We start from the raw sequence: 17,986 nt of genomic DNA on the forward strand, positions 1-17,986 counted from the left end.
CTCATCAGCGGTGACCTTGTCCTAGCGGCACAGAGACTCTCTGGTTACCCTTGGCCAAGGAAGATAAGATTACAACATGGATCGCTTTGGCTTTTTTGTTTTGTTTCTTCTTGGCAGTATGTGTTGCTGACACCGTTGTCGACGCTCTAACATTATTGCATTATAGCATTTCTGGATATGAGGACGGATGAAGGGAACTCAAACAAGGCCCCTCAGTGCAGGACGCAGGGTGCAGTTCAGGAGCGCTGGGCCGCTCGCCTGACTCCCTCGCCCAGCACGCGACAGGGCTTACGAAAGCCGGCTCATTACTTTACGTTAGAGTCGATGGCAATGACGTTGAGTAATTCACAGCTCTGCCCCGGCCGGCCGCAATCTAATCTCTCATCCCTCCAAACACCACCTCTGCTCACGACGCCGCCATCCCAGGATCTCTGGCTGCTGTTTGTGAAGTTGCATGCTGGGTAATGCGGGGAGATCTCTTGACATGCATCGGAGAACCCCGGCTTTAGCCCTAATCCGTCCAATTTTGACTTGGATCCTGGTTCCTTTTATTCATCAAGGATCGTGTGTTTCACTCGCCAAAATAGGGATCAGCAACAGCTAGCAAGCTATCTTCTATCAGGAAATCTGTATTTTAACACTGAGTATAAGGAGCCAGAATGATATGATGCTATCAGACCTCGTCTGGGAAGCAGATAAAACCACTAGAAGGTAGAGTTTAAGAGTTTAGTTCACTAATTACTGTATGGTCAAATCAATGAGACTGTTATCCCTATCGACCTAGAGACGCATGTCTTTAGGAAGCAGGCATGGGCGACAGTGCTAAGCATGTGGCTGAGGATTCCTCGTAAGCTATGGATAGTTAGCCATACCCAAGCTCCGTCGCTACCCTTTCCCTGTAAAAGTCCAGACAACAATGTTATTACAGCTAATCATTTGTGACCGTCATTTAGTGCAATGGTTACAGAAGGACAGTGACTCACTAGAGCATGTAGTTACCTGGGTTTTGTAGTCAGCAGTTATTTATTGAAAATCAATTGAGTTATTCTAGCAATAAAACCTGTTTCAGGCAATGTAGCCGAGCACAGATGGGAAATTGGAGAACTGATAATGCAATCAGGTGATGTTTAATTGAATGATGCAGTGATCCTGTCTGCATGTAGTCTTGCACCTGTTGGGAACATGTGGGTTCCTCTGGGTACTTCTCTTTCCACCCATCACTCAAAACATGCATGTTAAGATAATTGGATACCCTCAATTGCCCTTGTTGTGGTTGAGAATGGTGTGTGTGTGTGTGTGTGTGTGTGTCAGTCTCTCCACTCCTATAGTCAGCGGAGATTGGCTTCAGGCTCCTGTGATTCAGGAATGAATCTCACATCATATTTCTCAACAAAACACAATTGTCTTGATGTGCGACTTCTTTATCTATTTATAATGATACTGTCATCATTTTTTCGCTGTCGCTCTGCTTGGCTCACAACCAGCCTGCGGGCCATCCCTGTTCACACAGGTGATTGATGGACCACGAGGTGATACAGGTTGGGCAGCCCACCCACTGCGACTGGCTTTACCCAGGAGGATATCACTAGTTTGCAGGATGCTGATGGTGTAATATAACCCGGCCAAGCTGATGGGCCAGCCTGCAGTCAAAGGTTACACTCACACTGACCACCATGTCCAGATTGTGTCCATTTTGGGCAATGTATCAGTGTGCATGCGTGTGTCGTGCATTTGTGTCACGTGGGTCGTGTGTGTGTGTGTTTGAGAGACGGTGAAAGCTGCGTCTCAGCCATGAATCTTTTTGAACTTATTTTTTTTACCTTTCTTTCAATCCAAACACAGTTTCTGCAGATCTTTCTTTGCCAACCCCAGTCCTGCCCCTCTAGTTTTGCCTGTGCCAGACTGAATCTGCTCCGCCCTTCCTACTACAACCAGCTTTGCTCCATGAAGATTGAGCTAATTTCATTACAACCCCCCCCCCCCCACCCCACCCCACCCCACCCCTCCCTTCGCCAGCCCTTTTCCCATGGACAGCAAAACTAATGTGGTTAGGAGAGTCTCTGTGGCTCTTTTTTCAGTAACGGGGGCGGGGGCGTTGGGCTGTGTACCATAGCTCGTCTCTAGGAAAGGGCGGACGTCTCTGTCCATCTAGGTTGCCCTTCCAAACTTATATCCATATAGATTGGATGAGATGGCATCACACCAGACGTTTCCTCACCCCCTAACCCCTGGACGGCCCCTGTCGGACGACAGCTGCTCCCCAGATGTACCCTGCCCCCGCCCCCGCCCCCGCCCCCGCCCCCCCCCCCCCCCCCCCCCGCCGCCGCGGTGCATGCGGCTCGTTAATTAGATGAGAGGTCTGTTCAGAAAGTCTGCCTGATGACCTTTGAGCGCATTACTTGATTGAGATGATTTCCACGTTTCACCGAGCGGGATGCCGCGCCGTGACATCACCACCCCTCCCGTGTTCCTTGGCAGGCGAGGCTGTGACAGGAAATCCGTAATGACGTTGTTTTTTTTTTCCTTTTTCGTTTCGGTTGACAGGTGACAAAAACACACCGAAAAAAAATGTGGGTTTGTGTTTAATGTGCGCCGCGCTGAGCAACGCAGCGGAGAATATGGGCGGGCGGGCCCCCCACATCTGCCCCCCTGCCTTTCCTAAGCACCCTCTTAGAATGATGGCTCAATTGATTTTTCTGTAGCCCCCTTAGCTTATCAGTTGCTTCTAATTAGAAAATCGGTTACTTTCAGTAGAAAATTACTTCCAAGTCACAAGCTTAAAGTATGGGTCCATATATTACCACACTGTATCACATTCTGCCTGGGCCCCACAACTGGGAGAAGATGGGCATGGAATCTGAGCCCCTTGTCTGTCCTCTGTCCAAACATTGGTAAAATGCGGAAGCGAGGCACGGTGCATTTTAGTGCCCCTGTCATCCGCAGCCGAATGGATTTCCCTGTCCCTCTGCGGTGCTTTCATTGTCGCTCCTTTCATAAATCTGATTTATTGCTACATCTGTAGCGCCCATACTAATGAAGTAACGCCCAGTAATGAGAGCCCGCATTGATTTCATTTCCTGCTTCTCTCTGCGATGTTCTGTGGCTGAGGAGACCGGTGGTGGTGGTGGTGGTGGTGGTGGTGGGGGGGGGAGTTGAAGTGGAGTGGAGTGATGCTACAGCAGCAGTGTCCCCAGTACATTGGAGATGCTCTCTAACCATGTGCGTGCCCTGTTGATCTTCTGAAGCACAGCCTCTGCCTTATTAGCTGCTGCTAGTTGTGCAGGACGGAAGGCTCTTGGCGATGCTTTTTGCTGCCGTCAGGGAGTCCGTTGAAGGCATCCTCGTCAGATGTTGCACAGAGTGGCAGCGGAGAAGCCGAATAGACTGTGTATATTGTTCAAGGAGTGGAGGAGCCCTTGTAGCAGCATCTGTCCAATAAGGGAAACAGACCTGTTGACAATTAGGCTATCCTTCCCCTCCAAATGCGCTTTTATGACAGCATGCTACATGGGAGCTACATAAATATAGTTTCAATTAATTGGGTTTTTAAGTGGCCATTTAAGAGGCAATTTGGACTGCATATTTGTTTTCATGAGCATATGCTGTGCTGGTGTCAAATAAAGAAAAAGTAATAATTATAATGATTTAAAAAAAGTGCTGTTGCATTTTTTGAGATTAACAATTTATAAACAATAATAATAATGATTATAATATAATTCTAATTACATTCCGTTTCTCATAACATTATGAATAGTATTTCCTGATCTTCATTGAAATACAATGGCAATGAATCGGTGATCGCTAATATTTCAATTAGAATATCTATGTCAATATGTATTGATTTTGATTCTGCCAATGTAAGCCTGGAATGTCTCTTCTATCTCTCAACCTTCTCTGTACTTGCTACTTGATACCTCCTATTTTAGCACCACTATAAGGCTGACCTCATACACCCACCCACATTTTACTTGCTAATACATCATTTTCCAGCACTCCCAGTATGTCTGCTTAAGCGCTGTTGAAAGATGCACGAGGAAATTACTCACGACAGGATTAAGGTCAATGCAACAGTGATATTTTTATATTAAGCAGAAGTCCATGGATTGTTTTGTAGTAATGCAAAAACACCTACCTAAACAATGGCATTACATTATATTGCCTGACAATTTGTCTCTTTTACTATCTTTAATGTGAAAGAGTGCCAAGTTGAGGCATTTGAGATTAGGATAGCATTTTTTTACGTTGGTGATGGAAATAGGCCAGGGGGGTGTGAATACCCGAGAAAATTGCATCACTAATAAAACAGATCCATTGTTTTGTGGTCTTGGATTTTATCATAATGCATTGACTTAAAACAGAGAGGATATGTAACATTAAATCCTTCTTTAGAATCATTATTGATTATTTAACTTTTTTTTCTGCCCTTCTATAGAAATAGAAGGCTGGTAAAACATGTATAACATCCACAGTTTATATTAGTGCCGAAAGGTTTTGAGTGTTGAACAATTCCTTTTAGACAAGAATTTCTTTAGGCCTTTATTATAACGTATTGATTTATGAGGCTCTGCTCTTTGTTTCCTTTCTTGTTCAAGTCTCGGGCTAGTAGACTGAATGCCCTCACTTTACAAATTATAATCCTGTGGCAGCATTAATCAGTTGTGGTATGGAATGCAAAATGAATCTAGTCAATTAACCGATTTCATGGCACGGCACAGATACCTGCAGAATTAACATTTAGACATCATAATGAAGATATACATAAAAATAATATGGATATATGTATTTATAATATCTATCTATATATATCTATATATATATATATATATATATATATATATATATATATATATACACACATATATATATATATATACCTATATACAATATGGCCCAAATCCTAAATTTAAATGTAGGCTTTTTTGACATGGATTAAAATATGAATCAAAGTGAAGAAATACTATGAAGATACTGTATCCAAAAATATGCTTCTAAGTGTAACCTAGCATTTCAGTATGAGCGTACGACATGTTGTAACACCATGACGTTGAAATAAACTAGTAGTGTTTTTCCGGCGTGAACTACTTCAGAAGTGTTTTTAATGCACAGAGACAGGAGGCAGTGCAGTTTTAAGGACTAGGATTTCCTGTATGCAATCAGATGACTCATAAAGGACATTAAAGCAATAGTCCCAGGACAGTACATTAATGCCGAGCAAATAATAAGAATTGTCAGCTCGTATAACAACAAGAAGGGCAAACCCAGAGTGATGGTTACAACAGTGGCAGAATCCTTTTTGTTGGCCCCCGGTGAAAAATAAAGACTTAATGCAATTCAATTGTTTTTGTTTATGTGAGTGCGTAGCTACAGCTATTTGACTACCATGTATACATGCTAGACATCTGCTTTAAGCAGTGCAGGGTTGCTTGACGTCATTGTTCATTTGGTGGTGCCTTCTGCTGAAGTATGACTTAGTATGTATGAAGTATGACATTAATCCCCACGTTGGCTGGGAATGTGTTCAACAGTAGATGTGAATCGAGTGGACGCAAATAGACGCAGGCTAACACATGATGTTGAATCGCCTCAAACACATAAATGGTGGAATCTGTAACCATTGTACCATCGATAGTCTATAAGGAAGTTGGAAATGTGTCAATTGTGGTTTTCAGAGCAATGTGTCAATTATATATTTATGTTAACATTGTCAATGCAGTGGATAGGCCTACAGATAGGCTTGAATGTCCATATAGTAGTTGTAGAAAATGTAATTAATATTTGGAGAAAAAGACTGATAATGTAAATGAGTCAAGACCATTTGGGAGCGTTTCAGACTCTCCCGAACTGAGATGAATGAATGCCATGCAGTCAATGATTGCTGGGAGAATTGAACCGTGTCACCAACGGAGACAAAAGGATCTTTTATCTCAGCGGGGCTTCAATAAGGTTACCCTCGAGATGCAGTGTCACATGTACAGAGGCTGAATTCCATCCACTCAGTGCAGCTATCTGGCACAGATAACAGCACGGCTATCGGCTGTTACTTTAAACCACCTTCAGAGAACTACGGAGAGAAATCCTGCCCTTCTATACCCAAGGTTAGTGACACGAAAACGGGGTCATTTTCAGGGAGTGCGGCGACACTTTAGTATCGACGATGGCTGCCTTGCACTTGATTAAAAGGGAGGTGTAGACTCAAAATGGGAGTTGCACATCGCTGTTTGTGGGAGTTGAGAACATCTGTCACGGCCGGGCTGCCTTGGGGAGCACCTCTGGGGATTTGCCATACATCACAGGCATAACGGCGCCACAGCCCACGTCAGGAATGATGCGCTGCTTGTCCACCCTAGAAGCCAGCCATCATTTTAACTGCTCCCAAAATACATTTGTGGAAACGGTTCCTTCCTTCACTAACAACTATATATTTCAAAGGGGAACGGTGGGAGCATGAGCTACTGCAGTGTTATGGATTTTGACTCTACGCTTACATTCCTACCCTGGGATGAATATAGGTCAATAACGCAAGAAGTTGCTTTCTCTTTTTCCATTGATTTCAAGAGTCCTTCACTGGTAATTGCTTTTATTATTGAAAACCAATGTACAAAACGTATTGATACTCCCAAGGGCTAGCTCTACACCCGCTATTTCTGCCAAAAAGCCTCTGGTTCAGATAATTAAAAAAGATCTCTGCACAGCTCCCAGCCCGTACCGTACCTTATTTATGAAGGTCACACATCAAAAGCTGTGAGTTTCTTGAGAAATGACACGAGCAACAAATAATTCACAGCTCCGCTCCACTTTCACAAGCGTTGGCAAGCGGCTGTACCTGCTGATCTGGGTGAAGTATGACTTCCCCTACCCGTATTAAACTAAGTAACTCGCCTCTTTAACCTTCTCATCCACTGAACTGTCCCCGGTGGACAGCCCTGCCTAATGAGCCACGTGGACGTGCGTGAGATCTGAGGCTGACGATGCAGTTTGCATTCATCATCGTCCCAGCAAGAGCCGGCGAGCGGGTAATGGAGTAAGCAGAGCAGCCCGTCGTGGCGCATGTGTGTTTGATGCTGGGCAGTCAACAGCCTCTATGAGCGTATTACCGTAATCAGCTGGGGGCCGGAACTGTGCCCGGGGGCTGGCCTCGCTCAGGGGCAGGCTTCCTCCTCTGGCTTCTGCCCACGTGAGCTATAGAGAGCTCTGGTTGTGCTACTGGGATCCGCCCACTCATCGTCGCTCCTCGCCGGTCCTCTGTTTGTACAAATCATCCCATGCTATCATAACGGCTGGCTTGTAATTGCAGGGTCTATTCAGATCCGACGCCCCCACTCCTCACCGTCCACGGATCCCACTGACACTAAACATGCCCCTCTCATCTCAATCATTCCCCCCTAATGTCTCTCCACCGACGGACACTACTTTGGAACGGCGCGCGCCAGGCGCCCCCCCCTTTTCTCAGAAGGAGCGTTGTACGTATACATGTCATATTCCTTCACGCTCAGACACACACAGCTCATTCAAGCCAGCGTGGCTTCGGGAGATTCGTTCCTGAAAGGGGTGGTTGTCATGGCAACCGGGCGGACGTGGTGGCACACGGAACAGCTTCGGGCAGCCGCGCGGCTCCACACACACACGCATCGCTCCTAATCCCATCCTCGGCCTGTTTTTTATGGGGGGGGCGTGTGTCCAGGAGATGCAGGAGAGAGGGCCTGGCTATACAACGGGAGTGGGGCGGATGTACACGCACCACCACCGGCACCGCGCCGGTGGTGGTGCACAGCTTTGAAGCTCGCTGTACGCCAGGCGCTGCTCGGCGTGTATCTGGGCCACCGGCCTGTGAGGCGACAGCGCTGTGTTGGAGCAGATCTAAACAATGGCATGATTGTCGTAATAAGAACCATTTGGGAAGGGGAGGAGGGGGTAATACAGTTTGACGACACCAGTACTTTTCAAATATGTGATTTATAAGCAGCTGCATCCAGTGCAGCGTTCTATGTACAAAGGCGAAGGCAGACTTGTGTGTAAACAACCGAAAACACAAGGGTTCCTGCGGGAGTGGACGTGAGACACCCAAACACAGTCGGTTAAGAAGACGGATGTCATTGTTTCAAACACATATGCATGCAGACGAGGGCTTTGGCACCGTAACCTCATCACAATCTGTTGTTTGCTTGGTTTAATGTTTACTTTTTTCTACCATTTCGTGTTTGCCCAAACCCATTAGAGGGGAGGCAATGATTGGAGACAGGATGTAATCAGCTGTAGCCCTCACAGAGTGACTGTATTATGGGATGTCTTAATATCAAATATGTTCATCTGTCACATCTGGACTCGCTTTTAAAAGACATTCTTGCCAAATTGTCTCTGGGCCTCACGCTGGGGAGGAACCAGTGTTGTTTGATGTGTTGGTTGAGGCACTGTGGTCGCGTACAGCTTTCCATGATTTCTCTTTTATTCTCCAATAAATGTAGTTCTAGCTGGAGGAACAAGGCAAGAGAAAAAGGAGCTAACGAGAGTAGTTTTTTTTGTTAAAATATGCTCAAAAGAATAGGGCCTGTCACAGCTCAGCTTTTGGCTAATGAAAAATGGTTTTGGAGTCAGGACTCTTGGTTGCAAATGAAGAGCATGGAGTGAGACTCGCATTAGCGCTATCTCTTTAGCCTTTGTCCCGCTGATATGATAAGCTTGGGGCTACCTCTGTACTAGGAGAATAGCATCGTCCAGGAATTCACCAGGGGCTAATTAACAGCCCCATTACATTCTTAGTGATTTTGTTCAGGTGATCTTTCCTTCGGCAAACAATTACTTTCACTCAAAGACTTTTTGGTTAAAGAACGGTGTTGTCCTTCAAACCACCTTAAAAGGAATTGTAAGAGGCTGCAGTGAAATGTCTGCTATTCAGAGAGTTACAGCGCTGATGCACTCGCTGTTTCCCCCCTCTCCTGTGCATTCACACACACTGAATACCTCGCCCGTTACTCTCTTTAATCTTTTATTTAGCTAAAACCTGCCAACCTGCTTCTGATGATGAATTGTCTGACAAGAGAGCATGGTTCTGCAATAGAATCTGTTCTATTAAAGCTGTTTTAAGGCAGATTCGCTTGGTTGCTGACGGCAACAACGTTTTTGTTGAAGAATAACATTTCTTCTACCTCGATTAAAGTCGGCAACGAAGTTCTGTTGCCTGCCTCTACCTCGAACAGTTGACAACAAGGGTTCATCTTATTACATTTCACTGCCCGTTCCTTCTACTTTTACTCCAGGGGTTGCCATTTGCAATTTGCAAAAGATGATGTGTGGTTGGCCCTTGAAAGAAACCCAGTTCGTGCATCGAAACGGTTCACCAAAGAAAGCAGCCTTGAATTGCCATCTCTGACCTTTTTGCACACGTGACATTTGAAAGGTGGCCCATCCCCCATGAAGCTGACCTTGAAACAGGGGGGGGGGCAGCTGGGGAGGACTTGGCGGCAGCCGCCGTCCAGCCTTATATGTCCAGGAAAACGGTGGGCAATGATGATCAGCAGCCAGGCGGCTGTGAGCATGCTCACTGACCAGGACTGAACGGGCAGACAGGCACGTCCTCTCCATGAACCCCTCTGCGACGCTGCGCTGAGAGAGGTCCATACTTCCTTCCTGTGCACACTTCAATAATAGATGTGCTACCAGGTGTCACTGAGCCAACAAAAGATCCATCAAGCCCCACACCTCTTTACGTTCCCCCAGAAATAACACAAAGCTGCCAGCGTCTGTGACGCTTAGCCACTAACCGAACGCGCGCCATTTGTTCTTAGAGTGACAAAAAAGGGATAAAAAAAAAAAAAGAAGCCAACATCGATTCTCTTTAATTGTTTTCATCTTTGAATTATGACATTGTTCGACCCGACACTCGGTGGTGGATGTCCCACTCGCCCGGGCCCGTCAGAGCACGGCACCTTGGAGGGCGGCCAGCTTATGTTCCGTCCCGCTGCTCCTGATAATGTAATCAGCGTCCGTCGGTATCAGGCGGCGGTAGGAGGCAGACTGCAGAGGCCTACGGGGGCCTGGGTAGTCCTCGCGTGTGGCTCGGCAGGGCCGGGGCGGTGGAGAGCGCCCGGACAGGAGATTGCAGTCATCTGATTTAGTAGACGTGACCCTCAAGGTGGGATTTATGTGGGTGCTATGGGAGCTGTGAGCATGCTGTTTAGTGCTGCCTACAGCCCACTGCAGGATCATCCATAATGACTACAGATGTGAATGAAAAACATCATGTTATGGTGGTGTGTGTGTGTGTGTGTGCATGTGTGTGTCTGTGTGTGTATGTCTGTGTGCGTCTTTGTGTCTGTGTGTCTGTAAATGCTTCATTCGATTAATCTGTCCTGTGTTGATAAATATTGTCCCCTATTGGTGTTCTTTGCAGTGGCAAAGGATGGGGGTACATGTTGTGTGGTTTGCTTGTGTGAAACGGGATACAGGGAAGAAAAGGGTTTCAGACATCCCATAATACCAATGGAAAACGTTATGTCACATGAAGGATTTCAACTGATTTGAAAAATAAATATCCAAATGATTATTATTGAAAAGTGCTGTGTGTGGTCGGCAAATAACGAAGAGAAAATAACGGGATAACAGCATAACAAACATGGAACAAAAAGGCATCATCTGTGAGGCTGCCTGCTGGTTTCCAGGATATGGCTGAAAGAGCATTGACCGTAATTTGATTTCACTTTGCAGAATAATCTCATTGTCTCCCGACATGATGCATTTTAATGGATACAAATATTGTTCTTCTGATGGGTAAATATGTCTGCTACTGCTGGCTGAGCCATCTTGTCAAATGCTATGAAAGAACCTCATTAGATATTTCTGTTTTAATTTGATGAGACACAGATACGTATAATGGACGCATGGCTTGTGGAGCTACATCTTTTCACAGATTCAGTATTCTGTTAATCACAGATTCTGATCCCACATTACATTAAAGTCCTGCTGGTTTATTTGATTAGTATTGAATTGTATTATATTTTCAGTGACTAAACCTTACAAACTGCAAAGGCACAATTTTTTATAAAAATGGTCTTTATGTTGAAGATGATCTAAAATACTAATAATGGGAAACACAATAGCCTTGGTAGCCAAGTGTCAGTATATTGAGGAAGATCTTTTGGTTGATCTGTGCATGGCACAGTCACATGTAGTTTCCACAGTTTCACATGATTACTGACACATCTCAGCTGATGATCTCAATGAGTCAGACTTCTGCTGAAAACTGACACTTAGTTGTTTAGGAAAAAGTTTACTTTGAACATACAACCAATTAACTGGCTGTTCCATTGCCAGAGCGAGATGTAGGCTATATATTTTACAATGCACAACAAGTCAAAAGTTTTCCTCCGTATTTGATGGCTTGTTTTTCTAGAAAACTCTCCAGGGACTCTCTGCAAAGCTCCAAGATGGAGCTCAAATCTAAATTCTAGCTGTGTGCATCTTGTGTGTGGAGAGTTCCCACAAACAGGGCAACAAACAGGGCATCTGGACAGAGTGCTCCTCATGTTGCTGCCACCCACAAAGCTCTGGCGATAGATCTTTTAGAAGAGCTAGTGTATCACGGCTATGTAAAGTGGTGCATGCGATACTTCATGCGATATTTAAAATCACTTGCTGGGTAATTCATGAGCTCTAATCTTCAGATATTTGGTTGTTGAAAAATAATTATTGATTAATAATTGATTGATTCAATATGAATTGCAAGAGATAAGTATGACTGTATTATGTTGTTTTTTTGTTGCATAATTTATTTTGCATCGGAAATTACCTAGAAATACAGAACATTTTACCTTTTTGCAGCTAAAACCTTTGTTTTCCACATCAAACTTTACCATCTTACTCTTACGTCAGTATAAGAAGTATCGCTTAAGAAAAGCAGATGGATAAATAAAGGATGTGTAAAATGATCTTCTGGACAGATGGCGGTAATGGTGAAGAGACACGGTTAATGGTAGAGTCATGTTTGAGACAGATCAGCATCCATCTCACAGCTCAACCACCAACGACGAATACCACGGCCACCAGGCCCCTGACTCCCTGGCTGATAGATTGTTGCTTTTGGGTGGAGGAAAGTAAACCCTTGAGTGTAATAAATATTTCATCCCAGATAACTTATTCTGCTCAGCCACATGCAATTTATCTTTCAAGTCATCCAACCGTTTTATCCTCAAGAATTAGCATTTTCTGAATTTTGGGTCATAAGATGCTGCATTTGTGTTTCAACCAGCAAACACCAGATTCATATGGAAGTGTTCTGTTTGGGGTCTTCTGCTGTGCTGTTGGCTCATGTTCATGGCTTGATATTAAAGCCATGCAAGAGGAGAGCTTAATCTATTCCTTCTTTGGACAAGAATGGCATTTGTAATTGCTGTGCGTTTGTACCACTTAATAGCAAAAAGACATAAAGCTTCTCCATAATGTTTGTCTGGTGTGGGATGGGTTGGGGTTCATTGAATTGAACAGATGACTATTGTTTTAACCATTTCCCTTAAATGCACAGGATTAACAATGCCTTGTACTCAAGGCAATTTATAGCCTATGGGTAGAATTATCTCTGGTAAAAATAAATAACTGCCAGACATCTTTGGTTGTAAGCTGAATTGGCCAAAGCGATTTACAGTGCCTATTCAAATAACAAAAAGACAAAATGATGTTTAATATGCAATGGGTGTGTCTTATTATTACCCTTCATTTACCCTCCAATGCACAACAAGGAAAAGTGGGACGGGGAAATCGTGATAGGAAAATTACTGCCTTGAATCTGCCTTGGAGTACACATCTAAGCCATACCAATGTAATCACAAGATACAGTATATGGTAATGACCACGGTGATGCACGCTAACAAGCTGATCGATCAGACGATCAATAAGGTTATTCAAACTTTTTCGAATCCACGAATCGTAGAGTGTGATGGATAATATGCTGCTTCTTGTGTGCGCTGATGAATGCAGTGCATAACTTTCTGAATCCAATCAACACCTCAGATTAGCACCTCGGGCATGCTGCGGCACTGCCCCCCCCCCTCCGATGTGCAGGTGTAATTGAACCTCATCCCAGTGTCTTCGCCAGTCCTACTAGAAGCCAGCCCGTCTAAGAATTGCCCAGGGCGGATACGACGCATTTGTCGTATTCACTGACTCAACAACAGAGGGAAGTGGAGGGGGTGATTTTCCCTGCATCCTTCGTGTCCATGTTCTGTGCCTTGCCCCCGAAGGCACTTAGAAGCGATGTGGGGTACCCGCCGCCTTCCCCTGGCTCACAACCAGATACGTACCCCATCCTGTCCTCGATAGACCTGCGTAACCACACCTGTAGTTTCTGGGCGGACTTCCTACTCCCAGGCCGCCGCCCCCTTCGGGGGTCCGGCGCTAAACGGCGCGCTTGAGTGTGCGTATCTTCACCGCACCGTGTCGCCAGCCCACCGGGGCGGTACCTGCAGTAAACCGCTCCTGCTCTCGCTCAGGCCGCCGCCGCCGCCGCAAGAGGCTAATGCTGCGTACTCCCTAGATGGAGCGGAGACGAGGATTAAAGCAATAGAGTAGAGGAGACATTTAGCTCATTAGCATGTTTTCAGTAAACACACTCTTTCATCCCGCGGTGCCCCGCCACCCAGACTTCTGCTGAGGACAGATTTATCCTCCCATCAGTGTTATTGGGGTTATAAAGGGTTATTGGGATTATACGTGCTCATACATTTTAACAGTGTTTTGCATGCATAGTCCTACACTTTTTGAATGGTCATTGATGTGATACTAGGCCAGTCACTGTAGCCTTGAGATTGCTAGTGTACAGATGTGAGGCTGTGAGAGGGTTGGAGGGTTTGACTGTGGTTTGAAGTTAGTTTGCAGTTCTGTAGTAGAAGGCTCAATGGATTCCCCGGTTATATCGCTACTCAATATAATTTTACTAGGGATTTGTTTTGATCCTATAGCGCTAGTCCTGAAGTCTTTCCCCATTTCCAATTATCTAGCTGATGTGCTGACTTATGCACTAGTGGGTAGTTTGCTATTGTGCTGCATTCAGACTATTGCTGCCTTCCATCCATCCTTCATTCCGACCTTGCTTCAGTATCAAAGTAGGTACAATTCAATTCAAAATGTATTGTTTAAATTAATAGCTTGACATTTCCCTTGATAAAGGGGAATTTAGTTAGTTTTAGTGAGACACACAGTATTGTGTTATACGATCACCACCTCAGATCATTTCATTCCGGTCCTAACACGGCAGAGGGGTGCTTTTGTCATTTGCAGGAATCAGTCACTTGAATATGCATCGGTGTGCTCACTCACGTACCGTGTTCATCTTCTTGTTAGCTGTAATTGAGGAATCTTCAGGGAACAAGTGCTGTTATGTGTTTCCTGAAATGATGCATCACAATATGCTGCCACTGCTGACCATGACCATGAGCGCTTTACTGCAGAGTGCCTCTGCCTCCCTGACAAACGCCAAGCAGCTGTGGGAGATTGTTTACCCTGGTCCAGCTGGAGGCATAGCCGTGGGTGTCTTCTAACCATGGAGCGAAGACATTTCATTTTCCTGATTGTAGCCTGCGCTGTGCTCTCTGCCTGTTCATCTCCTCATGCCCACACAGACCGAAACCACAGAGCAGGCAGTCACCATTAAAAACCACCATGCGTAGGAAAATGAGACGTCGCAAATAAGGACCCTTATCTTCCTTATTCCTATGCAGGCGCCATGTTCAAGCATGGGGAGCACTCTGCAGAAGCCCTTGTGATGAGCCGTCTTGGCTTTGCCCGTGTCCTTTTGAACAAGGCTCCCTTGGTCGTGGTGTGACAGACTGCTCTGGTAATCAGACCAGTGGTTTTTCTCCGGGCTGCTGCTGTGTCTTATTATTACACCCCTTCATTAGAAGCGTCACCCTTCCAGATGGCTCCTGCCTTCCTTGGCCTCAATTGAATTCCCCGCGCTGAGACGGCCCTCCGAGCTGTACTCTGCGGCCATTTTCACAGCCCATCGACTGGACTGGTAAACAAATGTAATCCAATGCAGGAGGCACTCTGGTGGACCTGCGATGAGCCATTAGTCGAGGTTGTGTGTATCTTCTACACACACACACACACACACACTGGGGCCATGATTAACAGGCCTTAGCAGGGGCTCATGTGCCATCTGAGATAGTTCCAGCGATGCTTGAAGGCTAAGCTAATGAGGAGCCCCCTTCGTCGAGCCTGGCGCTCGCTGCAAGAGCTGTGGCGAAGAAGAAGTAGACGCTTCCTCCGCACCCCTGTAAGATTAGCGGGATTACAATGATCCCTCCAGTCCATTCATTCTGCCGGGCTTTACTTCCTTTTAAGAAGGTCTGATTTTAACGCACAACGGAAACTTAAAGAAACCACGGTTCTATTGTTTGACGTCGTTTTTTTTACACCTGTCCTTAACAGTGGACGCAAACCCGTTGCTTCTCGCTATTGAAACGGCCGGAGAAGGGTACGCCTATGGTTCATACATCCTCAATGCGGTGCCCCTGTGTGCACATATGCGTCCATGTGTTTCTGGGCTTTTTTTTTGATTTTGTATTCCGTCTTAACAAGCCGGTGGCCTGCGGTGCGGCCAGCTGGAGCTCTCCAGCTGCCCGTGACCGCATGAGGGCCGGCGGCCGTGGGATGAGAGCCGCTGCAGCGGGGCTCTGTCTCCGCTGGCTGTGAGCAGCAGGGCCCATGCGGTGCCATTATCTGGCCCGCATTGTGTGAGTGTCTGTCACTTTGCGTGGAGGGGATTGCAGGCGGGGCAGAGACCCCCCTTGCAGGCTTTCGCCATCCATGGAAAAATCACAATCACAGCAGACCTGCTCATTCATGGTCCCGGGCTTAGAGGGAACTGGGCAATATTCTCCAGCGGCGTCGGCGAATGCTGAAAGAGGCGCTGGTCTGTGTGTTGAATCGTGATGACAAGGTGTATAAACGCCGGGAATCTCGTCGGTTCCCATGGAGAATTTTCTCTTTGGAGAGGAACGGCCAATATTTCTGTGTTTTATGTTTAAGAAAGGAGATTTATGTTTTGTCTGTTAATATTTTCTGGTGACAGCACCCACCAGGGACTTAAAATAAAATATATTTTATCGGTGGATTGGTTCTGCTGCTACTTACCATGAATACTCTCTGGTTTAATGAAAAGATTGCAAGGTCACCGCTCATCCTGCACACCAATTACGCGTCTCGTTCAAAGCAGGGCAGGGTTTTCCCCACCGCGGTCTGACCCATCAGCGCCCCTTGACCCTGCGATTCCTCTCCCTGCGCACTAAGTGACAGAGACAGATGCAGATGTAATGGAATCAAATTGGCCATAGGACACACAGGTGGACATAAATCCCACCACACTCGACCTTTCCTCGTCTCCTGGCTGCCCTTCTGCCGCCACGCTCCTAGAGCTCCCATCACGGGAGCTTTATTAGGAAGGGTCGTGGTCAAAATATGTTATTAATGTAAGCACTTTAAAGTTTTTTATATTTTTCGTTTTTACATAATTTCTTTTACATGTCATTTGAACGAGATGGCTCTAGAGGTACAATCAATGCAGTGCTACAATGGAAGAGGCTAGACTCACTGTGGATACACGGGGCTGGGGATGGTTCCCTTTGAACAGCTCGTGCTCCGTTTATCCTCACCGCCGCGCTTGCCAAGTACAATAGCACTTGGCAAGAAGAACAATTACAATGCAGTATGCATTGTTCTCACACTTCTTTTCCGTGCAGAAGATTAAAGACTACCGGTAGATGAATTTTCCCCCCAATTACCTCAAGAGAGAAAACAGCCAGTGGCTTATCTCAGTGCTCTGTCTGCTGGGTAGAACTGGACACAGCTGAGAAGAGAGAGCATTTCGCAACCGGTTATTTCCTTTTGCTATTGTGACTCTTCCCTTATTTTTCCTGGCAATTAGAGTAGGCTACAATTTCCTTTTGGTTGAAGTGGTATGTTGGGCACCTTGTTACACCTCGTATAAGAGCGCTGTTACGATGAAGAACTGATCACACAGACTCTTCGTCTGTAAGCGGGGATGAAACGGCCGCTTATTGATTCAAAGCTCTTCTAAAACACTTCCTCCTCTAAGTGAATTGGAGCCTTTTTATGGAAATGTTTTTTTTCTGCTGATTTCAGATATCGTCTTCATATAAAAATACAAACCTCTGTCCCTTTCTCATTGCATTTTTATTACATGAATTTTTTTTTTTATTACATTATGTATTTGCATAAAGTCGTGGTGTCACTGAGGTTAATGGAAATGTTGCACTTTGGGCCAACGTTATGTATTTGATGTATCCATTTTGCATGACTCCATCCTGTCATTATTGTGCAGGTTGGTGAGGCTGATAAACCACACGCCAAAATGGTGGCCCTGTCACTCAAGATCTGCGTGCGCCAGTGCAACGTGGTGAAGACCATGCAGTTCGAGCCGTCCACGCCCGTGTACGACGCCTGCAGGATCATCAGAGAGAGGGTTCCGGAAGCACAGAGCGGACAAGGTACTAGGGTCTGTCTCGACTCTCGACAAAAACCTTTGCTGCTTCACATTGAGGAATGCATGAATGGATGAGCAATGAACACCCGTTTGCTTCATGTCCCCAGCCTCTGACTACGGCCTGTTCCTGTCCGACGAGGACCCGAGGAAAGGAATCTGGTTGGAGTCAGGCCGGACCTTGGACTACTACATGCTCCGAAACGGGGTAGGAACAGGGAGGGCGGGTCCTGGACAGAGAACCATCACGTCCTCCACATCATTTATCCCTGGCTTCACCCCCAGATCATACTCCCACTGACTCCGAGGTATTGGTTTGTTTCTGTTGTCGTCTCCTGGGTCCCTGTTCGTTTCCTTCCGTCAGGATGTTCTGGAGTACAAGAAGAAACAGAGGCCCCAGAAGATCAAGATGCTGGACGGCGCGGTGAAGACCATCATGGTGGACGACTCAAAGACGGTGGGGGAGCTGCTCGTCACCATATGCAGCCGCATTGGTGA

At 45.9% G+C, this 17,986-nt stretch overlaps 1 protein-coding gene across 1 annotated transcript in view; it reads left to right on the forward strand.

Annotated features, from left to right (window-relative positions):
- The window catches only part of tln2b (talin 2b), a 69,050-nt gene that overhangs the window by 5,028 nt on the left and 46,036 nt on the right, over positions 1–17,986 (forward strand). The window contains 3 exon segments of the mRNA XM_084477828.1: positions 17,330–17,495; positions 17,599–17,696; positions 17,853–17,982. Coding sequence (XP_084333954.1) covers positions 17,360–17,495; positions 17,599–17,696; positions 17,853–17,982 — 364 coding nt within the window. The 5' untranslated portion in view covers positions 17,330–17,359.

The sequence above is a fragment of the Micromesistius poutassou genome (genome assembly GCF_964030765.1).
Source record: "Micromesistius poutassou genome assembly, chromosome: 13".
Lineage (NCBI taxonomy): Eukaryota > Metazoa > Chordata > Actinopteri > Gadiformes > Gadidae > Micromesistius > Micromesistius poutassou.